A 27038-nucleotide genomic window follows, 5' to 3' on the forward strand; every position below is an offset into this window, starting at 1 on the left:
ATTTTCAAAGCAATTGAGAACTATTATTCTTGTAGTGATTGCTTCCTGTTCCTGTGCTGAATTAGGCTGGGACAGCAGCAGTGTGGTTGCAGGGTTTGTTTCCCCACTACCCTCCAAGAATTTAATTTACAAGCCACTGGACATTGTCCAACAGGAAATACAGTCTCACTGGGAAAATCCTAACAGCAGAAACCATCACACCCTACAGGAGATGTTACTGGCTTTAAACGATAGAATGGATTCAAGTGAGATCTGGAAATGCTTCCAGGATCCCAGACAAGAGCTAATCCCTCCTCGTGCCAGGCTTTCCTGAAGCTGAACCGCCTGGCACACCTTCCCACAGCACCCAGTGGTGGACCAGCACCCAGTATGGGTGGCTGGGGGACCAACCTGCAGAAGACCTTGCAGAACCAGGTGAGCTCAATCACCCCAACATTTCCTGGGTCCACCCACTTTGGCTTAGGGGATTTTACACATCTTAAGGTAAAAGCATGAGGTACTGCCAGCCTGTGAGCACATGTGTGCACGTGTTGTAGGACCAGGACTCCCACACCAAACCTTGGAGCAGTCTGAAATTGCAAAGGAGCTGCTGCGTGTCACAGAGGCACACACAAAGCGTGAAAAGTCCCTTCTTTGTCCGTTTCCTCTGAAGAGAAAAAGTGAACAAGAATTGAAATTCCTGGGAGGAACTAAGTAATGCTACCTGCTGGACCATGGCTTCTTTGTAAATGATAAGTCATTTGACATATGCTGGGAAACCACACTTGGGTGCCTCCGCTGACTGTGCAGGAATATGATCTTGCAGGGCTATACATAGGAAGACTGCTCTGAGACCTGTTCCATTCCCAGATACTGAAAATGCAGACAGATATAGTACCATGACTGAGAAATCAGAGGTTCAACAGCTCCACAGATGACATTGGAATTGAAAAGGATAAAAATAAAAAATATGGTGTTCAGAAGATATCAGTTTACAGTGAGCTCAAGTTTCCAGCTTGCAGAGAGGTGTTTGTTTTTTAGAGAGGATGGTGTGCTGCTCCCAGCAAAGATATGTAAACATTTTCTACCAAGCCAGAATGCTCTTCCTAAAGCTCCTGTCTCATTTCTACTGAAGCATTTAGGCCTCAGCGGGTCTAAGAGCTTCAAGAATGGCCAGAAGCGAAAGAAAGTGAGTTCATAATCACATTTGTGGTGTTGTTTTTTTTTGTTTTGTTTTGGTTTTTGTCTGTGTGTGCTAGGGGTTTTGTTGTTGTTGAGTTGATTTGTTAGTTTTAATGCTATGACTATAGAATGCACTCAGAGTGTACACTCTCTGGAAACTCAGAGATTTATGTGTTTCAGCCGCTACTGATCTGGTATAACTGGAATGCCAGGAAAGAAAAATGTTCTGGGCAGTTCAACTGAACACAATCTGAGATGAAAAAAAAGTCAAAGAAATGCTTTTGGCTTAACAAGTTTGCATCTTAAAACTACTTGACATGCTGTTAAGCTTTATGCCTCAGAGCTCTGCTGGGAAATGTTGTCAGCTTCTGAAAGGCTGGAGGTCAGAGTGGAAAGCTCCTAAGCCTTGTCTGATTAGTGTGGGGAGGAGCAGAGAGGAGGTTCAGACTTCAAGGTGCAGGAACACAAACACCTGCGACGGTGCAGAGCTTTGAGGGCTGAGCGAGCCTGTCTTGCAGAGCTCTGTGCTCAGCACACATAGGTTTGGGAGGCTCAGTGTGGCTCTGCTTGCTGCAAACCCCCCAGCAGTGCCCACACAGCCCTGGAGAGAGGGGGATGGACAACATCCACTTCCTGCACTGAGATTTGGGGGGGCACTTTGCAAGGCAATGCCAGCTGTTGGCTTTCCAAGAATGATGTTAAACAGAAGCTGCATGTTATAGAGAGGAGCAAGTCCTGAATATCCCCAGCCACTGGAAGGCTGAGAAGAATTGGCTCTAGGTAAGTGCAATGACAGGAACCCAGAAGCAGGGATAAACTCTGCTGGCTTGCAGTGACACTGATTTTGCAGCTGTATCTGCTGAAGCCCTGGGCCGTGCTTGGCAGAAGCGCATGCGTCTGTCGCAACCAGCAGAAGGAAATGTTACTCAGCCCCACTTCCTTAAGGGTCTGTGGCAGAGAAGCACCGTGCTCCACAGAGAGGCTGCGAGGGACACAGTGAGGTACAGATGTGCTGTGGGCAGTCCACAGGGAGCTCTCACAGCTCTGCTCACCCTCACAGCCAGCTCTGGCTCGCTTTGCTGCACCCGGGGCACCTTTGTCATGCAGAGCAAGGGTTAAGTAGGCTCATGCAGCCTGGCAAGCACAAGGCTGATGCCCTCAGCTCCTGAGGGTGGTGACTGGGCAGCCCGAGGACAGAACTGTGCCAGGGAAGTGGCACATGCTGGGCTCTGACAGCTTCCCAGGATGCAACTGAGAGGGGAGGATTGGACACACAGGAAGTTCAGGTTTCATAGCTTGTGGGCTTGGCTTTCGCGTCTGCTGGAGGGTTACCTGCTTGCACTTTGTCATGCTGTAAGTTGTGTTTGTATCTTCATTCATTCATCTTTTTTCTTGTGTAAGGGAAAAGGTGGCATGAGGCTGCTTTTTAAGTATAACTTTTTCTCTGTATAAAGTTATTCCTGTTAAGATATAAAAAGCAAATGCAGAGTTGCACAAGACCATGTAGCAAAATCTTCAGCAAAATGTGAAAGACGCTACCTCTCTTGCTGGCAAAACATTTCTGTCTGCTTTTGAAGTGTTTCACCTCTGTTTATTTCTAGTTGGGCTTAGTTGATTAGTGGAGAATCCCAGCATGGAGCAGAAATGCTGGAAAGTGAAAAGGAAAGAATGTCACAAGGGGACAGATTTGCAAGCTCATGTGATTAGGGCAGACTGGGAGCCCCAAGTCTCGGCAGGGGAGCTGGCAGGGGTTAGCAGCGGTTATCTGGAGTCGGGATAGAGGGAAGAGAGAGTCGGGCAGCAGTGGAAAAAAGCTGCCTGGAAACATCATCCCACCCCACTTCCCTGCTTTCCTTTCCATTTCCCCGCTCCCCACCTCCCTCCTCAAATTCCACCCTTCAAATCTGCCAACTTCAAATTCTTCAGCCGTGCCAATAGCAGCAGCATCATCGTGCTGTGCAGAGGGGAAAAAAGGGACAGCCATGTCCAAAACATCTCCTGGTAGTGCTGGATCTCTTGAATGCCCTGCAATGGGAGAGAAGAATAGTTTGGAGCATTTTTCTAGGATCAGGCCTGGCCGGTGTTGCTGCGTACACAGGCAGTGCTGGAACGAGGTCTGTCTGCGAAGGAGACCCGGGTTCTTCCTCACTCTTTGCTCTGGCAGTGCAGGGCTGCCACGCCTTTGTTTTGGGGACCTTTGCACTGTAAACAGCTCTGTGAGGGAGCTGCTCCTGTAATGATTTCCCCTCATTGGCCTGCTCTGAATACCCTTGATCCCTGCCAAAGTACAAAGGGCGTCAGAGCTGGATACGTGATCGTTTCCAGTTTCTGTTTCGATATCGTGTTCAGATTCTTCAGGCAGCTCAGAGCAGCTCTGTCACAGACCCTTGGAAGCTCAATAGCTGGCAGCTTTTGGCTATGGATATGTGATCCATGATAGGCGATGTTGTAGAGGCAGTAAATTGGTGAGATACATTTAAAAAGGTGTTCTCTGGGTCCAATACGGAGAGATTAAATGAAGGGTGAAGCACAGCAGGAAGAAAAGTAAAATCCCATGGGTTGGAATTATTGGTGGCTGTTTCATTTTCTTCTCTTTGTAGGTGCTGTGTCTAGGATAGAGTGCAGAGCAGAGATTTTGCTGGTAAGTAATGATATCCCTCCTGCAAGTGAGAGCTGCTTTCTCACTCCTGTCCTCAACAGGACAGCAGGGAGAAAATAAGATTCATGAGCTGAGATAAAGCCAAGGTGAACATTGGGCAAGACAGACTTCACTTGGGGGAAGTTAATTTATTGCCAATTAAAATAGATTTAAATTGTGAGAAAAGAAAATTAGATCACTTATTCCCCCCTGCATGGATTCCCAGGTTCAACTTCACTCCTTCATTCCTGACTTTTCTACCCCCTCCTACCAAAGCAATGCAGAAGGGAAGGGAAATGGATGTTGTCCTCAGTGTGTAAGACTTGCCATCTACTCCTCCATCATTCTCAACAATTTCCTGTGCTGCAGCAGGGTTCATTTCCCATGGGCTGCAGTCCTTCAGGATAAACGTGCTCTAGCATGGGTTCTTCTCCATGGACTGCAGCTTCACTCGGGGCCTGTCCACATGCTGCAGCATGGACTTCCCCATGGGCTGCTGTGTGGATCTCTGCTCCATGGACCTCCACAGGCTGCAGGGGCACAGCTGTCTCACCATGGCCTTCTCTATGGGCTGCAGGGGAATCTTGGTGTCAAGTGTATTTTCTTAAAATGTGTTTTTAGGAAGATACATTTTGGAGAAAGTCAGTGGCACAGGTCCAAGCCACAGAGGTCAGGGTCATTGTAAGGTACTAACTATGCCCCATAAGCATCCAAACACAAATTCTTCAGTTCTGCATTTTCCAATTGGAGGGAGGGGTCTCCTTTTTTAAGAAGTGAAGAGATTTCTGATCAGACCAGGGATACTGCACAATTTAACAGTTTTGGAAAAGACCCCTACTTTGATCTGGATTTCTTTTCCAATGCAGGGCAGAGCAAGCAGCCAGGTGCCCATCAGCTCTTCTGCACTTGTGTTGTCTCCTGACTCATCTGCCTGCTCCTGAAAATGGAGTATGTCTGGTATTGGCTCGATGATTCCAACCAGTGGATTGAGTATGGGAAAGAGGTGAAATTCATCTGCTGTTCATGCCAAAAGCTTTTGTTAAGCCATCTTTGGAGAGTTCTTTAGAGCGTGTTGTTCTGCAGCTGGTGAGCTCTACACGCACTGCTGGGTGCCCCTGCAGTGCTGCTCCAGTGCCTGCGTGGAATTGTCTTCTTAATTGTCCCTCAAAGCAGGACTGGAACTCCCTGAAAGCTTTCAAGGGACTGGCCTGGGAAGCGGGTGCATTTTCCAGAGCTGACAAACATCATTTGGCTGGAGCTGACCACACAGGCTGTGGGGTTCTTTGTTGCTGCTGTCAGAAGCAGCTGTGCTCGGTGGGGCACCCCTCCATCTCTGGAGAACAAAATGCTTGAAGCCACAGAGACTTCAAAACATTCTCCTGCCATAGGGGCTGGGGAAACATTGATATTTCCCCACAGTAGCACCCAAACCAAAGGGTGGTTTCTAACACCTGTAATTTCATTGTTCTTTCTGCAGCACCCAGGTCATGCCACTGCCACTGTAACATCTGCATTTCTGGAGAATGAATATCAAACTGACAAGAATGGTGTTATTTTCTTCAGGGCTGGTTCTCAGCAGTATCAGTTAGACTTTGCAGGTGAAGTATCTCCTTGTTTTATTTCATTTCATAGTGCAGCTGGCTTGAAGGTTTTCACATTATGTCTGCATCTCTTTGAACAGCTCTTCTTCCTCCTGCAAATTTTCTCCAAGCAGAAATTGAGTAGTAGGTAAATTTCTCTAAACTTTTGACATGCCCCACTTGAGCTTCTACACTTGGGGCATCTGTAGTCAAAAAAACATACCTGACAATATTGTACATTCAGAAGAAGAATTGAGAGTAAATGGCACCTTGGCTTACATATTTGTGTTTATACACCTGCAAAAGAAGAATGAGAAATCGGGAGGGGGGGAAAGGCACTGAAAAGTCAAAAGGTGAAGAAGTGAGCCTATACTGAACATCTTGGAAGCTTCTTACAGGGAGAGAAAGCACAGTGCAGCAAACAAAAATTTAGGACTGGTTGCATAGAGAGAGAAATGGGAAAATGAAAAATGCTTTTTTGTTTCTAATTTATTTACTCATCTTAAAACTCCTGTTAGCTTTCCAAACTTTAAATGTTTCCTGGCATGAGTAAAGAGTGGTGTTTAAAGGAGGAAACAATGGATAATTAGCCATGTCACACAGCATGTGCTCTGTGATATTGTTACAGGACCAAGAAGGGAGGGCAGGCTTTGCTTTTAGCACCATGGAGCAGCCCTGTGCTGCCAGGAAAGCCAGGTTTGCACTGAAAACTCTTTCCTGCTGCAGGCTTGCCATCAGATGTGGTTTTCTCTGGCCAGCAGCCTGGATGTGAATACCAGTGCAGGTGCAGTTGGTGCTTGGTTGCCTCCAAGTTTCATAGCCTGTGCTAGCAGGTGGCTGACCTTGCTGATCTCCAAGTAGGAGCAGTGCAAGTGGGAATACAGTTTGCACTGGGGTGGGTGGGATAGAGAGGGCACCACAATGCAATATTCAGGGCTACCTCCTCTTTTATTTTTACTTAACATGGAAGAGCTTGTCCCTAGACAATGAATTATCTCATTATTGAGTTAGTGTGTTTTTCTTTCAAGACATGGTCCAAACAAATGTGCTCTTTAAGACTCAAAGAAGTGTTACTCGACTGCCTAAAGAGTCTGAAGATGGACAAGATGGAAGGTAACACACATTCATTGTTTAATAGTGTCTCTAGAGGACAGCACCTTTCTGCTAAGAAGTTCCTCCTACCTGCCTAGAATGCAATGTTATATTTTTTTAATTAATTTTTAGATACCTTTTTGTGACTGGTTTAATAGTACATTTTGCAGTGACAGTATTTGTAAATTATGCAACGCTTCTGTAAAACTCTCTGGAGGGATGTTTGCTGGCAGTCTCTGGCAGCTGTGATAGACCACTAGAGCAGATCTGCTCTCTCTGTGAGAGGCAAGGCCACATAGGGCTGACACAACTGTGCCAGGAATTTTTATTCCTTGATTTATGCCCCAACACTAATAAATAAACTGTGCAGCAATTAGGAGCGAGGGACTGCCAATCCAAGAGCTGTGGTGCATGTGGATGTCATTTGGGAAAGCTGAGGAAAAACTAAAACTCAGAACAGTCAAATCCACTGAAATAAAGTGAATTAGAGACACTTACTTGAGATACCCTATCTTATGGCTTTTTCTAAAATAAGTTCAGCTTAATTTAAACATATCTGCTTATAAATGTTATTTGTGCTACTGATTTCTTTTAGTAGAAGCTGTCTCTGCTTTAGCAACTCACCAGCAGAGAGTGCATGTGAAGCTGAGGGTTCAGTTAAAATGTTGGTTCAACCTAAGGTGTGTTCATTCAAAAAGAAAACAAACTATAGCTTGTGAGTGGATGCCTGAAGGCTGCTTTAGAGCCCATGGTTAGATTCACCAGGAGGGGGATTTGGTTAGGAGTATCACCAGCTGACTGGCTCCTTTTTCTATTCTGTAGCCAAAACATGACTCTATCACATCCTGCCTATCCTCCACAGTGGGACCAAACTGCACTGCCTGATATTGGGTACAAGGTAGGACTTTACAGCTCTCCAGTGGGTGGGGAGAGCTCTCTCCTGTACAGATTTTTTTTTCCAAGACCATAATTCAAGGCAATTGAGATGTTACCAGCTTTTAAATGTGTCTTGTAAAATAAGCAGCTATGGTGTGAAACAAGACTGACAGTTTCATATTCAGAACAGACGTGCATTTCCTGGGAGGCTCTCTGAGAATGATGTGGTATCATCTCCCCTATAATACCACACAGGGTAAGAAAGGCCATTGCTGCTCATACCTGTCCTTTACACTCTCCCAAGGCACTTCATCCCCTGAGAAACCAGATTAAATGTATCTTAAAGTGGTATTTCCTCTGTCAGTTTGGGGCAGGATGTTATTTGCTGTGGTAAACTGCAGCTGAGCCCTGTAGGGCAGAGTAGACTAGTGTGTTGGATAAAGGGGAAACTTTCACTCTGCTTCAGCCTGAATGCTGCTGTGCATTTCAACTTTAGGTTACTCTGAGCTAAAAATAGTCCTGATATGAAGGTGCACCCTCAAAAGGAAGCTTGTGTGGGAGTGCACTGGTTTCCCTCAGTTGGTGCCTGTGCTTCCACATGGGGACGGATGGTAAAGGAGGGTTGATAGGAAAAGCAGAAGCAGTTTGTGATTTTTGTGGAAGGACTTTTCAGCAGATGTGAGAAGGCTGAGGAGTCCTTTGAAAGGATTGGGAGTTGTTACTCCCAGTAATACCTTATTTTTAGAGCTTTAAAACTTTTCAGTTAATACAGCTCAGCACTGATTCCCAAGAATATATAAAAATCAAGAGGCTGTTTGAGAAGACAATGAAAGGTTACTGCATCAACCAGCTGCAGAGGATTCAGAACCCAACACTTTGGGACATCTTTCAGTGGTTTGTATCTATTTTATTTCGTTATCCTTACTGTATGAGAAGACTGGTATTTCCTGATCTCTTCTCCTCCATAGTCTACATTTGGAGCTGCCAAATTCAGCAGTCCAGTAGAGGTGAGGCTGACACAAATCTCTCTGCCCAGGTCTGGCTGGTGGCCCAGACTTATGACTGTCCCAAAACCTGGCTCCCTGAGGCTGAGGCTTCCCTGGGGCAGTCATGGAAGGGGACTGGGGCTCCTCTCTCTGTGACTGAGTTGTTAGCATTGTATCTGTGTTCTTTTGTGTGTGCAGAAATGAGCCTTTCATCCCTAGCAAGATATGTGTGTGATTCTTGATAGTGTTATTCAAAAAGTAAATTCTTTTCCTTCATCATAACTGAGCTTTAGTGTTTCAGGTTTATTCTTTTGGTTTTAGCCTCTTCCACATAGGAGTTAGGAGAAAAAAAGAAAAAGGAGGAGAGTTTTTTTTGGTGATAAGGGCAGAGATTATACAATTCTCACTGTAGCTTCACACAGCTCTTGTTTTATAATCATATTTATGTATTCAGGATTTATATAACATGGAAACTGACCAATTCCTAGTCAGAGATGTTTGTCTCTTTACTCTCTCATGTGGTATGAAGTTGTGGGAGACACAATCCATAGTGCTGCAGAGAACTTTTTGTTTTGCTGGCAGGAGCCAGCGCTGTGGCAGAGTACCAGAAGAAGTGCAAAGCAGGCAGTAACCCCACCAAGAGTGGTTTGTGTCACTGTTCCTCCATGACCCAGAAGTAGGAGGAGTTGCAGTAGGAGGAGTTGAGTTGGGAAATTTTCCTTGTTTGAACCAGGAAAACAAGTAGGGGTTTGTTTTTTGGTTTTTTTAGTTTTTTTTTTTTTTTGGGTTTTTTTTTTTGTTGTGCTTTTGTTTGTTTTTGGTGGGTTTTTTAAAATTTTGTTTTGGGGTTTTTCTGGTTTTTTTGCTTGGTTGGGTTTTTTTTTTTGTTTTCTCTAGGCAAAAAGAAAAGATGAAGAAGCTTCATAAATCGAAAGGGGTGAACGAGAGGCTCCTGTTCCATGGCACAAGTTCATCCCATGTGTCTGCCATCTGTGAGCAGAACTTTGACTGGAGGCTCTGTGGGACTCATGGGACAATGTATGGAAAAGGTACAAGTGCAGAAGTGTGTAGGGGCTGTAGCAGCAGGGACTGCAGACCCCAGCCAGGCTTGGGGATGTGGGTGCAAAGTGACTGATGGTTCCTGACCCACATACTCCTGCCTTTAGGGCACGGTCACCTGTGCACATCTGCATTGCTTTAGGTAGCACCCACAGCAGTAATCCCATTCCAGGAAGGACTAAAATCACCTCTCTTTGCCTCAGGTGCCTGCTCTTGGACAGGTGAGACTGGGAGGTGATGGTGAAATGTGGACTGGAGTTGGTCAGTACTTTACAATAAGCCAGTGTGGCAACACTTGGCAAGAATGTCCCCACACGTTGTAGGGCTCGCTGGGCTTGTTGGATTGCTGGCTGCCGAGGTGCTGGTAGCAGGTGCTTGTCCCTTGGCTGGTGTGCTGACCTGTGGCCTTTTCTGCTCCCTAGGAAGTTACTTTGCCAGAGATGCCAGCTATTCCCACGAGTACTGCTCCTCTCTCGGTGGGCGCTACCGCATGTTCGTAGCTCAGGTTCTCGCTGGAGACTTTGTGCGGGGCAGCCCTGAGTACTGCCGCCCTCCGCCCAGAGACAAAAACTCAAACAGACTTTATGACAGCTGCGTGGACGACCCCACAGACCCTTCCATCTTTGTCATCTTTGAGAAGCAACAAGTTTACCCTGCCTATATCTTGGAATACAGCCTTGAGACCAGCTGTGTGGTCCTGTAGTGAATGGTGGAATGTCTTTTGAATTCACACTGAATAAATTACTCTTCAATACATTTTTTAAAAATGTTTGTTCAATTTTAGTTGTAGCTTTAGAGCATTTTGTAGTGCAGTGAGCCATCAATCCCCTGATTGTTTGGGGGGCATAGTTTTTTGTTAGGGGCTATTCTTTCCCCAGAAGCAGTGCCAAGCTTTAGCATTCAGCATATCTCTAGCCTGGAATGGGGACGTACCTGCCTTGCATACCGTGATGCAGTGACACCTGCTGAGTTGAAATTACCTTGATCCACTGATATGCTCACCTTGGTTTGATTCCTGCCTGTGATGGTGCTGATATGCCAAAGGGAGGCTGGGCAGGGAATGTGGAAGAAGGAAAAGTGAAAGTACCTACTTCATGGTGCTCAAGAGAGGAATCATGGCCTGTCTTTGAAGTAAATGGCAGGAAGTTCCTGCACCCTGAAGGCTTTGTAATTAATGCTGGCAAAGAACTTTGCTTTGTTTCCTGGTCACATTGCTGACATTTCTTCTTATCTTGTTCTGCTGCGTCAAGTCTGCATGTCTCTGTGACACCCTGTCCTTCCTCTGTTCCCACTGGATGCAGGTCAAGAAAAGCAAGGATATGGCAGCTGCTGAAGTCAGATCCCCACCATACCATGACAGCAGCAGTGAGAAGTCCATGGTGAGCTGAATAATTGCCCACAGCATTGTCCCACCAGGGCTGCAGAGCCAGCTCCTGCAGCAGTGAGGTACAGGGGCTTTGTGAGGGCATGGGCACCTCCTTTCCACCCTGCAGGCTGGCACTGGTGGTGGCTGTTCTGGATTACCCTGCTGCTGCCTGAAACTTCTGATGATGGAGAAGTGTCCCAATGGTGTGTGCTCCAGCTAGGATGGATGGTGGAGAAAGCTTGAATTGTGGTCACAGTACTTGAAACTTGGTGGATAATGGGATAACATTTGGGATGAGTGACAGCATGGAAACAAAAATGAATGGTTTATTTTAAAACAGTCATGAGGTGTCAGTTGTAATTCAGCAGAGGAGTCACAAGTAGCTCACCTGTGTGTGCCATAGCTGGGAGGAACCAGGAGGAGGGCTGTGTGTAGAATCTCATCAGCTTTCCTAAAGCTGCTATCTTCAGGCACAATCAGTGCCTTTGGAGAATTTTGAAAGACAGGTAACTGCAGTAAGTCTCTAAGCTGCACTAATTCATGCAATTCCATGTCTCACTGCTTTGCACAAACCTAAAGTTTCTTCTTTTGCAAATTAGTGATCTAGTCTTGTCAGCCACAGGTGAGCAGAGAACTTTCCACAGTCAGGAAGTAAAAATGAAAGTCACCTAAAGTGACTTAAAGGGGATGGCAAGGGACTGAACAGTGACCATTTTTAGCTGTCACCCTACATTGGTCCTTGCAACATTCCATAGATGTCCTCCATGGCTTCATCAGCTTAAGGGGACTTGGATGTGCAGCCTTTGGGCAGGACAGGGGCTGGGAGATGGAGGGTTTGGGAAGAGTTTTGCAATTATACAAAATACTCTGTGGAATGATGCCTGTGTATAAATCATCTTCCCCCATTCTTCTCCTCCATGACAGAAGAAACCACTCATCATGTGGGAGAAAGTTATTTCCAGCAAGGTGGGCTTCAGAGTATGATTGCCAAATTCATCAGAGGCAGGAGAAGGTAAGGAAGAGCCTGCTGAGAAGCAGGCCAGCCACAGGAAAAGGAGGGGGTTGTTGATCTGAAAAAGAGGAAACCAGGCAGAGAACAGAGGACGGGTGCAAACATGCACAGTTTGGAAGAGAAATAAGATTTTCCAGTAAGTCAAAACTATTTCTGACTAGAGGGAGAGTTTCTCACTGCCTCCAGCTGCCTCCAGAATGAGGTGCTGGGTGTTATATCAAGAGGATCAGGCAGGATCTGGTGTGAGCAGCTGTAACAGTGTGCAGTGGGGTGGCACTGCTGGGGCTCTGCAGGTGCTGCAGTACCAGATCTGACATGGAAGTTCTCCTCGAGGAGCCCGTGCTCTTTCAGGGTCACTCTCTGCAACTCTCCCTTCGTGTTACTGCTCAAAGGAGCACTCCCCCCTCCAGGTGGGTGCTGCTGCTGTTTCCCCCATGCCTGGATGGGGGGAGCAGATGCAGGGAATTCACCTGCTTGAAAACTGACCTAGCCAAAACCCCCACAAAACCCAAACCCAAAATATGGTGTTCAGCATGAGCAGTTTCCAGTTCTGCTCGTGTCAACACCAACAGAATGCTGAGCAGGCTGCAGCATGATTTTTAATTGGCATAAGATGATCCTGAACCTCTAGCCCAAACAGATCTGGGAATCTAAAGCTAAAAGATTTGGGAATATTTCAGCCAGTGAGGCATTGAGAGCAGAAGCTCCTAGTAAAAGTGAAAATCTATGAATACTTTTTCATGAGACTTTTGTTCAGGATCATAAATCTGCTAAATCTTCTTCCCAACCTCTGGCTGCTTCTGGAGAACCTGGGTGCCTTCAAAGTACTAAGCAGAAAACATTCCTCAGCACCCTTTTAGATGAGAAATGCTTGCAAACCATCATCAATGTGTGCACTAGTTGGCAGGCACCAAGCATGGATCTATTGGCTTTTCATTCACATTTTTTTCCCCCTGAAAAAAATTAAGATCTCTTGAGAAAGGGTTAAATTGTTTCTGATTCATGCATGTGATTGACAGTTTCACAGTCACCACGATGGGACAGATCTGGCCTGAGGAACACTGACTTCTGAGGGGTTTGCTTCTTCCTACCTCAGCCAGGCTGACACAGGATGGGCAGGGCTGCAGGGGGCTTGTTCTGCAGCAGCAGCCTCTCTTTGTCATCTCCTGGACAGGCTGCTGTGGGCAGCAGCAGCTTCTCCAGTCATTTCTTTAGCAATTGCTTTTCAGGAACCAGCAACTATTCATAAGGATCAATGGATGCATTTTGTACTCATATAGATAATGTATTTTTTCTATGTGTTCAAATGTACTGTCTTTGCCTGAAAGGATCAAGCTCAAGTGATCTTTTCTTCATAATGTATTTCTAATTGATTTTACTGTGGTTCTCTTAGGGCTTCACAGCATGCCTAGCTTTAACACAGTTGCTTACATATTCATGCAACTGGTGTAGGCTTTCTATTAAATAACACCTCAGCAAGTTTTCAGGCTTTCTTTTCATTTACTGGTGCCGAGTTTGACTTCTCAGTATTTTTAAGAAACCTTTTAACAATTTTGACGGAATTTATTACAGGAAGATTAAACTGCAGAAACCTAATGCTTGATTGAATGTGCTGAATGACATATTATTTTCCAAAACATTCAAACTGTTAAAAATCAACCTGAGCCCCATAACCTAACATGACCACTGTATGGGTGCCAGGTGAAGAAAACACAGATATTGTTCTTGGCATGACATGCTCAACAATTGCATTATTTAATGAGGCTGTTTCTAGATTGAGGGAATAATGAACCCAGATCACTGTGGTAATGATGGGGGCTGAGGGTTTGGGGAAGGGCAGGAGCCTTTAGTTAGGGGCCTGTAGGAGACAGATCCCAGGCAACAGCTTTTTCTGGTTGTTCCTGTTCTTTTTCAGTGCCTGTTGTCTGGCATGTTGAGTCCCAGGCACGATTTCCCAGAGCATCTCAAACTGTCTTTACAAGGTTACTTTTACATCTAGCTTACAAATAGGAGCAGGGAAGGCTGACCTGGTTCTTATCCATCTGTTCTTAATAAGCTGAGATTTCCCTTCCAGATGGTTTCCAGTGATGTCAGAGGGCCCATTAATTGGTGTGCCAGTGTTCAACTTAGAAATGCTTGGGAAATGTCTACACGTGATATCCCCACCACCGAAGGAAGCTTTGTCTTTACTCACTCCCAAGGAGAAGTTTTATTTCAGTGTGTGTTCTGCAAATATTTTTTCTTGGTCTGTATCTTCAGCTTTGGTCTCCTTAACTGAATTTTATTTTCAATATCATTTTCCCTTTAGTAAGTCCAAAGCAGGTGTTGGAAGTCACATTGGTCTCTGGTTAAACAATTTGTGCACCCTTTCATTCTTGCTTCTTGCGGGCTCTTTCTGACTGCATTTTGCAGATAGATCCTTGCAATTTCCAGTTTGCTTTTCTGTAAAAAATTCCTGCAGGTTTATTGGGCTTTTTTACCATGTTCTGTAGCATCCATCTCAAGCTGTGATCCATTCTGCTGTCCTGAAAGCCACCTGACCTTTGTTTTGTCTCTCAGCTCAAGCAAGTTCTTCCAAGAGTCTTTTTTAATATCCTTTTTCCTCTTAGATCCTCATACAATATGACCTCATTTTAGCAGTGACACAATCTGTCTTCATGTAACTTATTTGATTGAAAGTCCTCTTATCAATCCTAATGTCTTTAAAAATTCCCTTTTTGTTTGTTTATTTTGTGGTGTTTTCTGGTCAGTTGGTTGGTTTGGTTGGGTTTTTTTTCACTGAGCAAGTCAAATTTCTTACTAACAGACTGTCCTCTGTACATTTCCCTAGAAATGTGATTAGTTTCACTGTAGGCTACTAACTAAACCTAAACTTTGAGAAAATAGTTTTCCTATCAGGATCTTCTCCACCTGCTGCTATGCCTAAACAGTCTGAGTAACTCAAGGACATGTCTTGATCACTGGCTTTTCTTTTCCTTCCCAGACTGACCTTTGGATTGTTTTTCTTTTCTTCCCCTCAACTTACAGTTCTATTTTTCCTGTAAACGTGTGGCATCTAGGCAGTTTCCTGAGCTGAAACATAATTAATGACACTCATAAGTAAAAAAGCTGCATTACATAACTGGGAAGACAACTTGCAGGACTCTTCTCTATCTAAATGCCATCAAGCAACATAAAAATTAACATAATCCTCTAATGACTGTTAATTCAAGATGATTGTGAAAGTTGTTGTTCATCAAGAGAAGCAGCTCTTTGCAGTGGCTTGAGCTACATGGATTGGATAGCCAGGTGATCTATTCCCACACTTGTGTAGGTTTAATTGAGGAACTTATAAATAAAAACTTGCCTTTTTCATTAGGCAAATTCAGAAATATTGACTTCTACAGGTAAAACATGGATAACAAGCAAATAATACTATTGTTAACTAACCAAGCTCGGGTGTCAGCTCAGTGCATGTTCTGTGGGCTGGCACACTCAGAGGGCAGAAAATGGCATGCCTGAGTTTGAGCACAGGCAAAAAGAAAATCCAAACCTTTTAGGACTTGTTTTCTTCCCTGAGGATTTGGAGGATGGACAGATTTTGGGTTTCCCTCTCAAGACTACCGTTAAGCAAATTGCCAGAAGCTGATAAACTTTTTCTTCTCACTCCCTGTCTGTGTGCTCTCTGCAGGTCTTGTGCCTTGCCTCAGATTCTCCCTACATGCATTTTGATGTATTCTGCAGCCTCTCATAATTTTACTTATATCACTCATGAGGGGACCTTCAGAGGCTGAGGCCTGAATGTTGTTTATTTTCTTAACCAAACCAGAGCATTCCAAATTTATTTTATTATTTTTTTATATGTGTGCATCTATGAGGAGAGTGTAAATCCTAACTTACAGCAGAAAACAGTGCCAGAAAGCTCTGCTATGTACTGACAATTGGATCATTTGGAGACTATTTTGAGAGCTGTGGTGATGTTCTCTAACCCTCTCTGGAAGGGCTGAGGAGAAAGCAGCAAGCAGCACAGACTGCAGAGATGGATGGGACTCTGGGGAGGCACCACCCCACCAGTCCCCAGCCATGTGTGCTGTGATGGGAGGTGGGGTTCAGCTGGAATGCACTGGGAAACTCCAAGTTGTAGGCAATTGCATCTGGTTTGCAAATAAAATGCTGTTCTGCAGGTCCTTTAAGCTAATTGATTTTCTGATTGATTATTTTATTTTATTTTATTTTATTTTATTTTATTTTATTTTATTTTATTTTATTTTATTTTATTTTATTTTATTTTATTTTATTTTATTTTATTTCTAAGTCTCCAAACTACTGTGCTCCTGCTTTAACCTCTACACAGTCACAGAAGGTAATTCAGGCTGACCAGACTGGCACTCTCCAGTTTCAAGCAAATTATTGGAAGTAGGAAATCAAAGGTGAAGCATCTGTTTGCTTGATCTCTGATGCAGGTGGGATGTGACTGGTGCTGCAATGTAGCATGTCCTGCACAGGCAAGGCTTGCAGGCCAGGACATAAGAGGAGTGAAAAGCTCTTCACTGATTTTAAGCAGTCAGTGCTACAGCAGCATGGAGGGGAGTGTGGAAAGAAGGGGATTCTCTGCTAAGCAGGCACAAGGATAAATGCAGATGTTGGTGCAAGGAAGGATACAGCCCAAGCAGAGAGAGATGTACAGGATGGGAGCTGAGGGTGGTTTTGGGAAGCCCCTGACCGTGGCTGCAGGACTGACTGTGCCGGGTCCCTTATCTTTTGGTCTGGGTATCTCCAAGAAGCAAACAGCTCCTTGAAACAGAGCAAAACAAGGCGACGATCTGTTCTTCGGCTGTCAGACAGGTCTGGTTGTGTGCGTTCAGAGTCATCGCGATCGACACTGAGAGTGGAGATGGCACATGACAAAAGGAGAATAGACTTCAAGCGTGCCCCAAAAAGGTGAGCCGAATTTCCCTGCGTTTCCGCCGGTGCCGGGCGGAGAAGGAGCCCCTGGAGCGCTGTCGGGACCATTCCCGGGGCCCTGTCCCTGTCCCTAGGTGGCGGTGCCCGCCCAGCCCGGAGCCGCCGCCGGGCGGGCAGGCCGGAGGAGCCGGCCCAGCTCCGGCGCCCTGCGGCAGGGCCGGCTGAGGGCGAACTGAGAGCAGGGCAGCATTTTCGGGGTCCCGTCCCTCACGGGCATCTCCCCGGAAGGTCCCGCTTTAATCACTGCTGCTGAGCACCAGGTGCGGATTCGTGCGGAGCGGGGCCCTCAGCGGACAGAGCTGCCGGAGGGTCTGTGAGGGAGGGCGCTCTGCAGAGCGCACCGGAGGGCTGCCCCCTTAATGCCAAGGCTTTTGGCACTGCCAGAACAGCATCTGCCTCTGTCATTGCCCGTGCCCATCGTTCTGCACTTCTTTCATTGCCCGTGCCCATCGTTCTGCACTATCTGCCCATCTCTGACGGCCCTCTGTGTGGGCAGGATGGAAACCTGCCCGATGGGCACAGCCACTGGCTTGAATACAGAGAGCAAGTGAACATCTCCCTCTCACACCCAGCACCCACTCCTTTCCTCCTCTTCTTACCCCACAATGTAGGAAAGACTGTCTCACATCAGGACAAGAGGTGTACCAGAGCCTGTCCCTATCACTGGATTACAGAGGTGCCCAAACAAAACTAGAAGCTCAAGGCAGACTTGTAGCAATCCTTTCCAAACTGCTCTGCCTGCCTGAGGCAAATTTTGGCTTGGAGATCTCTTGCACCAGAGTTGGTATCTATATATGTAATAACTCTGGATGTGTCTTTGTTTCAGTGATTATTCCATCATTTTTTAAATTGATATAAAATTTTACCTTCTGCAACATCTTGTAGCAAATATTCCCACAGCTGAACGGGATATTGCTTGAGGGAGCCTCTCCTTTGCCTTGCTTTGAACTTAGCACCTGCCAGCTTTGTTTAATAAAAGGGGTGCCGATATTCTCCCAGTGCTTTTTCATCACCTCACACATTTTTGCTTTTTTTTTTAAATTTTCCTCAATGCTCCCAGGAAGCACAGCTCTGAGAACAGGCTGCCTTTACAGATGGCTTGGGAATTTGTTGAAAACTCATTTTAATTTGAAAGTTCTGGTGTGTGAGAAGAGCTCACTTTGTGCATACTTCTGCTGAAAAACAAATCCCAGAAAATCACCTGCTTTTCCCATCAAAACTATCAAACCAGGAGCCAAAACCATCTATAAGCTGACTTGGAAATAGCTCCAGAGCCAGGATTTGCACTTTCTTCTTCAGGGGAGTCTCTATTCCACCTCTGAGAGCAGTCAGGGGAGAGTGAAGGGCATCAGGGAGCAAAGAGGGTGGCACTGCAGGGGTGAAGGGAGGTGATATGCACAAGTAATCAGATGGCACTGCAGCCACAAGTGGTCCTTGGTTGGGGGACACAGAGAGAAGAGATGGACACTCCAACCTGCTTTAAACTGAAAGAGGGTAAGCCAAAATTAGATGTTAGGAAGAGATTCTTTCCTGTGATGGTGGGGAGGCACAGGTTGCCCAGGGAAACTGTGGATGCCCCATCCCTGGAAGTGCTCAAGGCCAGATTGAGCAGAGCTTTGAGCAGTCTGTGGAAGGTGTTTCTGCTCACCGCAGGAGGAGTGGAACTAGATGATCTTTGTGGTCCCTTCCAACTCAAACTATTCTAAAATAGTTTCTAAAATTCTATTCTATTCTAAATATTTCTAAAATTCCATGAAACACATCAGAGGAACCCTGACACAGCTGAGAGACAAGCCCATGATCTGACTGGTTTAAATCACTGGTTCTCCCTGTAACTTGTGTAGATGCTAAATCCACGATGCTGTCTGTGACACCTCTGTGGCCCAAAGCCAACTGCTAACAAATATCTCTCTTCTTTGTCCAGAACAAGGTGCTGCCCCTGTAACTTCTGCAGATGTGGTGCCATGGTTTCATGTTCATCTGCACACTTTTGAATTTCAAGTGGATTCACATAAATACGAGAGAGACTTCAAAGGTAAAAAATCTGTGTACTTACCTCTTGACATACTTATGAGAGAACTAACTTTCATGCAGCTTCTTTTCCAAAATGCCATTGAAAATCTTTTTGTGCTTGAACGTGAAAGCAATGAGGGAACATTTCATCTATTAACACTGGAAGAAGAGAAGGAGAAGGAAGTGAAACATAAAATAAAGAGAATGGAAGCAGTTTTTGTGAACTCATCAAAACTGGTGGCTCTGTTTAAAGTGGAGACTTTTTAAAGTAATGTCTCCGTCTCCTTGATATTATGATAGGCTGAGCTAAGATTGTAAATATGGGAGCCTTCCTTATATGTTTGTAATTAGGACATAAAGGGCTGAAATAAGGATACAAGTATGTTGAAGGGAATGAAACTCGATAATCCAGGATGGATATGGTGTCCCTCTTGTGCACACATGTTGTGGGTGGTTGTTGGGTCCACTGTAATTTGACTTTCTATATGAATTCATTTTGTCCTGGTGCACAGTGAGCATGACATGCTGGTGACTCTGCCTTCCCTTGAGTGTGACTGTACCATGCAGATAGAACTTTTCCAAGCAGAAACCTTCTCTCCTCCTCCCCCCACCCCAAACTGCTGTGACCATTGCAGCCAGGGAGAGGAACAGGGAAGGAAAAAGTTCAGGGGCATAGTAGCTTAAGCCAATTATGAGATGTATTTGAGTTTCTCTGGTACATGCACATCCTGTGCAGAACTTAAAGAGAAGTTGTGTGCAGTGATGGTTGCTCATGGTATGTTATATTTGAAGGAGGCTGTAAGCTGTGGAAGGCAGCCTTGATTAAAACATTAAAAATGTGTATGTCATTCACATCTAGAGGAGATGGTGTGCATTGCCCTGTAGTATCTCCCAAAACCAGTCCAAGGGAGCAAGAGGGAGGTAGAAGCACGCGGCTTCTCTGGTGGCCTTGTTCAGCAGCTGGAAATGAAGAGAAGTTTATTACAGCAAGTGAGCTGTAAGCAGAGCAGGGAATCGATGCTCAGACAGTGACCAAGCACTACCTCAGCAGCTCCTTCTGGCTTTTATCTTCTCACAGCTCTGCTCCATCACTGTGCTCTTGTACATGAGTGTGTGGATTTCTTATCCTTACGTCTTCCCTGGTGCTAAAGCTGAGCCTGAGTCATCCAGCATAATCTGGGCACATCACTGCATGGGAGCTGGTGAGTCTGGCATTCACTGGAGAGACTGCCAGGCCTCTGCAGGCTCTGGGCTTCCCCAGCCTCTGAGGCATCATCTGGTGCTGCTGTCTGGTGGGCAGCACCAGCTGCCAAGTTATGAGGAGAGGCAGGAATTTTCCTGAGCATCTTTGGCAAGCAGCAAAGCAGTGAGAGCACCTGGGAGGAGGACTGAAACACGAGGTGCTATGTCTCATCAGTGGAAAACAGAAAAGATATAGTGTGAGTAAGGCAGAGGCTAGAGGCCTGGAGAAGGGTTCTGCAGCTCAAAGAGGTCTGGTTTTGTCATAGGCATTTACACCACTATGAAGGGATCCAAATGTTTGCTCTGTATCACCACTTGGAGTGAGGCACAGTTAAAAAGATGCCCACAATCCTCCCCAAAACTTTCACAGGCAGCACTTCAGGTAGCCAGTGAGTGCCTTTTCCTGTGCTATCATCACAAGATCACAAAAGAGAGTGTCTCTTCTTTCAACACCACAAGAAGAGCTTGTGCTGGTTGGAAGTCAGGCCAGAAACCCTCTAAGGCTTGGTGGCTTTGGAGACAGATTCCATGTGAAGGGAAGAAAACATGAAGTTGGGATAATCAGCTCCTCAGGCAGTCAGCACAGCAGGAAAAGGCTGCACAGATACCTCCTTACTGACTGAAGCAGGAGCAGCAGGGAGCAGAGGAGGGGCTGGATGTAGGAGCAGCACAGGAGGCTAATCCCCCTGTGTTTCACAATGACATCTGCTCTCCTGGGAAGCATTCCCAGGGAACAAAAACCTCCTTTCTCATTCACAGTGCATTTATCTTCTCTTTCAAAAAATGGTCCAGAGACACCTGAATCTTCATTCTGTGATAAAAACCTGCAGAAGTCCTAGCACTAAGCCCATGCAGTAAGTGGCAGTAGGAAACAGAACAAGAAAAGGTATGGGGTGTTATGCTCATTATTTTCCTGACTGTGGAAAATAATGTGTGTTTATTGAGTCCTCTCCTGCTTCAGGGTGACTCATGGATCTGCTGATGTAGCCTGGGTGCAGGTAGGCTGGGTGGTGGGTTTGACAGCGTTGGCAGGCTGTCACTGTGGCAGGCATGCTGCGAGGGGAGTGCACTGAGGAGACATCCCAGCGGCCTGGGGACTGCCAGGGCAGCTTCCCACTTTCAGCTGATGACAAGTTATGTGGCTGGGGTTGATCAAAAAATCGGCTGGAGATGGAAAAACACCATAATGGCATTTCTAGAGTTGGGGTTTATATTCTTCTGTTAAGGCTGGTGCTGGTGACAAGGTGGAAGGGCAGGTCCAGCTGAGGCAGCCTGCTGGTCAGCTGGGAAGATCAGGCAATAATGCTGACATCCTGTTTTTTGAATGCTGTAGCCTAGAGCAAGCAGAAGAGTGGGAGTGGAAAAGCAGACATATCAGGAAGGGAGAATTTTTGCAGAGTTGTTGGAACAGGAAGAGTCAAGAAAAGTAAAAGAGAAGAAAATGAGTCTTCCAGTGGGAGCAAAAGCAGATGTTGATAATCTGTTGTGGTTTAGGTGATCTTTTCCTTCTCTGATTCCTCTCCCAGTTCAGGAAAGGGATAGTTTTAATAATTTCTTAGGGTCTCAGCAGGTGTTGTGTGAACAATTTGTGCCACATTTTCTTTTTAATCTTTTGGCCTGAAGAGGCCAGTATGGCCTGGCTGTGGTTAGGGGAGGTAATGCAGGGATCATGCTTGAAGAGGTGTTGATAATTTCTTCCTAGATAGGTCTAGGTTATGATATTGTTAGGCATATTTAAAAGCACATAGCCAAGCAAAGAAGGAAAAGCTGACCCTTAGCTGAAAGCCCAATGTGATGCCTCTTGCTGCAGAGCTGCACTATAACAACGGGCATTTACTTGTAGCTTGTAAAAGAGAACAGTCTATACAGAATATAAAGACAGAAGTTTTCTGAGGCAGTCCCTGAAACATGACCAGGAGCTCTCTTGTGGAAATCCCTTGAGTTTTTTAGTCTTGGTCAAACTTGTTTCAAACAGTCAATCAGATGCTCCCTCACACAAGTTTCCTTCAGACTGGGATCATCCAGCACTGCCTGAAATAGGATATGAGGTACATAAATATCTCTTCACATCTGCACACTAGGTTGGAAAAGTTGTAGTTCGTAACAGCTTGCATCAAGTAAATTTAAAATACATGCCTGGGTCCAGGAACTGGTTTTGTTAGTTTGCAAAACTGTTACTCCAAAATATGCAGCTACAAGAGGGACAAGGATGGTTGAGCAGAAGAGCTTTGTAGGGGACACAGTTTTGTCCATTCACACCATGGTAATGTGTATCTAAACAACCAGTGCACAGAAATGTTTGTTTATCCATTGTACCTTTCGTTTGACCTAAATGACAGCTGATGATCTGATCTGGAGGTTGAGCCTCAGTGCTCACTATTCACAGGACTGTTTCTCCTTTAAAACTCTGTGTCATGCTCTTGAATTTCAAATCAAAGCATGAGCTTTGGGTGACCATCAACTCATTTAGTATTGCTATAATAAGGTTTAGGTCTTGTGTGTTTTTGAAACATCAGGCAGAGTGATTATAAATAAAGTTGCTTTGATGACTCACTACAGTAACACCAGGGCTTGTCTATGAGGATGAGTCAGTGCACAAGAAAGATAAATGTGCACTTGATAAAGAACAACAATTTCACCTTCTCTTTTCCAGCTGGACACCTGTTCTTAAATCCCAGTGTCACAGCACAGCTTTGCTTCAGCTTGCTTAGGACTGTAGTTGTTCTCTGGGCAGAAGAAATTTGCTCCTCAGAATCCAATAGCTCCTTCATATTAATGGAAAGCTCTCAGAGGAGGAGTTTAGAGTGTGCTGGGACACGGGGGGAGGACCATGAAAAAGTGAGAGAGGGCTCTGAAAAATCCAGGCCACGATTGCATCCCCAGTGGGTGTTGGCCAGGTCCTTTGGGAGTGACCAGGGAGGTACAACCAAAAGTGTTGTAACACCTTGGTCTGTGTTGCATCCAGTTTTTTTTTTCCCAGCCAGTAGCAAATTGAGGCATATTGAAGCCCTACTTCAGCAGACAAGGATTACAGAATCCGCAGGCTCTGGAGGACCCGAAGCCTGACACTTTGGCAACACTTCCAGCTGTTTGTGTCCACTTTACCTCGCTCCCCTGGGTGGCAGCGGAGCCACTGGGATGCTGGCTGGCCCCCGTGCCGCTGCTGCAGCGTGTGGGTGGCTCCCCCTTGGCAGAAGGCAAACCCTCCGCGGCGCAGCCCCGATCCCAGGCGCATTCCTCGGGAGCCGGCCGCTCCGACTCCCTGATTTACGATGGAAAGAAAGAGAACCAAATCCAAAAGTGGGAGGGGACATGAAGTAAAAGGGTTGGGGCCCTGTGGAATTACATCTCGGTTTATAGAAAATTTATGTTTTAATTAGGAAAACCCAGCAACTGGGAAGATTATTATTATAATGATGGCTATTATAAACTTTTTATGCTTGGGATGTATTCAAATTTCGTTTTGTAAGTCTGGTTTTATATAAGCTGTTTTTAAAACTATCAGATTCTGTGACCTTTTTTAGGAAAAAAACAGCAAACCATTTTAAGTTCAAGTTGTACATACACTTCTTGTTGGTAGAACAACACGAGTTGGGGGAATGTTTTCTTTACTGTTTGGCTTCTTGCAACTGTAATGTTCTCATTCACAATGGTGAAGGCCAATTTTATTTTTTTTCATGAAATCTGAGAGGTTGATTAACCACAACCAGAGGGAGTGAGTGGACTGTTTCCCTAGGGTATGGAAGACCTAGATTTAATCCTGTCCTTGAACTGAACCTAAAGCTGCCTGTTTTGGGTACCTACCGCTATAATTTCACAAATGGAGAGAGAACAGGACAGGATCACTTGGGCTCAAGGGAAGTAACTAGAGATGCCAGTCCTGATATGAAGTTTTCCAAGAAACAAAACAGCACCAAAACAGAATGTTCCTGGAAAAAAATAAGTGGTTCCAGTTGGCATGAGCATTGTCTACAAATTCAGAAAAAGCATTTAGTCAAAACCCTGGTGGGTTAGCTCTTTGTTTTGAAGGTGTAATGTGTGGTTTACACATTTCCTTGTATCTAACTTGGTCAGAATTGAACAGAGCATGAGAAATTAATAGATAGGCTTGATTTAAAGGCCAGTGGTGGAATGGGTATAACTGATTAAATTAATTTTACCCCTCTGATAGAGAGGAACTGCAAATGTTTCAATACATCTAAACAAGTGACCCCTTCAGTTCTTCTCTGAAAACAGATATACTGCATTTGTAGAAAATATGGTCTGCTTGCTGGCCAGTGTTTTGTCAGAAAAACTGCAGTCTGAGACCAAACCTTAGTGTTATTGCTATTGAGACTTAGAGTTCAAGGCTGCAGAAGAGCATGAGAGAGCAATATTTGACCTGTGATCTATTTTCTTTATCCCTGGATGAGATGTGACTAGCATCTAGCATATCCTTTTAATTCTCTTCTTCCACATCAAGACAATCTTGTATTTCTGCATTAGGTCCTACTGTACTAGCAAAGTTTTTGTTAAATCTATTTGAAACACAGTGTTTCCATGTAGCTGGAAAAGAGCACATGGAAAAGAGAAGTCTGGGCAGGAGGTGAATGAGTGCTTCCTGTTCTACAGTGTGAATCTATCTGATATGTGTGCTGTCTGCAAGCAGCATTTTGACTGAAGGATCTCTGTGGGACTCATGAGAGACTATGGAAAAGCTACAAGGGTGTGGGATGTGTCTGCATCAAAATCCCTGGGGGGTTTCCAGAGTGCAGGGAAAATGCTGTGCTTCCTACTGTGTGGGTCTGATCCTAGATCTTTTGTAAGCAAAAAAGCAACAAAAATCAATGATGGAAGCTGCTAGATCAGCTCCATGTGTTGGTGCCTTAAAACAAGCTCAAGCAGAAACACCTGGCAAGGATGGTTTTGGAGCTACCTGGGAAGGAAAGAGAAGAAGGTGCCTGTGGAGGAGTTGGCTGTCAAAAGGCTGATAATGGATATTTGTTGCTTTAGTTAGGTGCTTTCTTACCCAAGTTTTTAAATGATTCTTAGGAAGCTGCTTTGCTAGAGATGCCACTTTTTCACATCAATGCTGTCCATCCAGCACAGACCACCACAGCATGTTTGTAAGTGAAGTTCTTGTTGGAGATTTTGTTCAGGGAAACCATGACAACTATTGCCTTCCAACCAGACCTGAAAGTTCAGACTTTTGAACAGCTGTGTAGATAATGGAAGAAATCCTTCCATCTTTGTCATCTTTGAGAAGAACCAGATTTACCTGGAGAACCAGATTTATCTTGGAGAATGCACATTCATCCTGATAAAGATGATGCCAGAGGTAACAATGTCTTGCCTGAAAATAGCACTTCAAGGTTCACGTTTTTGGCACTCTCTTGCATATAAGAACCTCACATGCAGCTATACTGCAGCTGTTTCACTTACAGGAAGGAAACTTAAGTATAACTTATGGAATGGCTGGGTCCACTATGAGAGTTGTTTTCCTTCTAAACAGGCTGGTAGCAGTTAAATCATAATAAATAATGTAACCATCACAACGTGGTGATGATTTGGATACAAGTGCAATATAAATTTAAATGTGCCTTGTGGTTAATTTCTAAAGCTAATTGTTTCCATGTAAGGTATGGTACATAAGTAGATGTTTTTTAGGACATACTTGGGGAAATTTATATAGAAATGGGGGAAATAGAGTACAAAAAGCATGTTTGAGGGGTGACTCTCTGGACTTGTTTTTCCATGGAGAGAAGATCCATCAGCATTTGTCAGTGTAAGAAAAGTAGACAATAGGCTCTGAGCTGTTTTTGTCCTGTGGTTTGGCTGCCTTGAATTTTGTGGCAAGAAAAGGCTTTTAGATCATATCCTAAAGGACTGTTACATCATGTTTCCCTAATTTCTCTGCTGGTCCCATTTGGTTATCTTGCAACAAAAATCATAAGGGCTTTAATTCATATGGAAAAAAAATTATTCCTGGATAACAAAGAAGCAAATGACTCCTTGGTCTTCCTCAGTTTACCTTGGCTATTGATCGTGTCCTGAAGCCAGAATGATGAGATCCATCTTCACATAACATGTCTGAGAGAACAGGGAGATGCCACAGACTGTAATGCAGTCCAGTCATACCACAAATCAAAACAACAGTCATCTCCTGCTCTTCTAGGAAAGAGTGAAGTTATTTTGAGCTGTCAGTGCCCTCCTGATCCCAGGCTGGTCTGGGATCATGCCTTAAGGTGCTTAGACAAGCTCCCTCTCAAAATTTGAAGGATGACTGCAAAACCTTCCTTGGATTCACAGCAGGATATTCAAGTGGAGTTCTGCGTGGTGTTGCCACACAGGTGTGCAGCAGCTGCTGTGTGCCCGGCCCTCCCATGTAGTGGGCAGTGTTGGGATGTTAAAGTGGATCTGCTGGGGAGCAGGGGTGTGGCATTGCAGGCAACTGCTGCTCAGCTTTTGCTCACAGTGAGGGAAGAGGAAATAATTTAGGACTGAGGTAACAGGGAGTTCTCCTGTGCTTGCCTGAGGATTGGTCATGGGCCAGTTGGAAGCAGCTCCCTAAAGTTCTGCCCTGGTGCCAGCCTGTATGCTCAGCCATCCCCCATGGGCAGCCCTGGCCCTGTGGGTGTAGGAGCACTTCAGCAGGGCACCACAGCTGCTTTGGGTCATGATCACTTTGACTTCAGCAGCTGCCATATCCCTGCTGGGAATGAGGTCTCCCACTCTTGCCCAGAGCTGAGTTTGGGGTCATAATGCTGGAAACACCTGAGTGTTGGTGGCCCCATCGTGACTGGCCACTGGGAAACACTGAGGAGTTCTGCAGCCTCTGCCAGTGGGAAACCCTGGGAATATAGGAAATTGATACTAGAAAACATCATGGGAAGCCCATAACTAATGCTGGGGATGGAGTTTGCTTTATTTCCTGATTGCTCTCAGGACTTCTCACCCTGTTTTTCTGTATGAAGTCTGCCTTGTCCCAGTGGTGACACTCAGTCCCAGAACAGAGCTTCCCTTAGGTCAGGAAAAGCAGAGATATGGCAGCTGCTGAAGTCAGATCCCCACCATGCCATTTGGGAAGTCC

The 27038-nt window shown here is 45.2% G+C and overlaps 1 protein-coding gene across 5 annotated transcripts; it reads left to right on the top strand.

Annotated features, from left to right (window-relative positions):
• Window positions 1-10137, top strand: LOC131082844 (protein mono-ADP-ribosyltransferase PARP12-like). 5 transcript variants are annotated; one of them, XM_058023000.1, is made up of 9 exons: window positions 1-414; window positions 3762-3802; window positions 4666-4802; window positions 5277-5397; window positions 6408-6492; window positions 7294-7369; window positions 8111-8241; window positions 9231-9382; window positions 9815-10137. In XM_058023000.1, exons 3-9 carry the CDS (start codon window positions 4743-4745, stop codon window positions 10093-10095), a joined length of 906 nt encoding a protein of 301 aa, XP_057878983.1. In that variant the 5' UTR covers window positions 1-414; window positions 3762-3802; window positions 4666-4742; the 3' UTR covers window positions 10096-10137. The 5 variants fall into 5 exon arrangements, with proteins under 5 accessions (XP_057878983.1, XP_057878985.1, XP_057878984.1 ...); XM_058023002.1 differs by lacking the exon at window positions 1-414 and adding an exon at window positions 560-1168; XM_058023001.1 differs by lacking the exon at window positions 1-414 and adding an exon at window positions 2114-2162.
• The last annotated feature ends 16901 nt before the right edge of the window (window positions 10138-27038 follow it).

The sequence above is a fragment of the Melospiza georgiana genome, chromosome 4 (genome assembly GCF_028018845.1).
Source record: "Melospiza georgiana isolate bMelGeo1 chromosome 4, bMelGeo1.pri, whole genome shotgun sequence".
Lineage (NCBI taxonomy): Eukaryota > Metazoa > Chordata > Aves > Passeriformes > Passerellidae > Melospiza > Melospiza georgiana.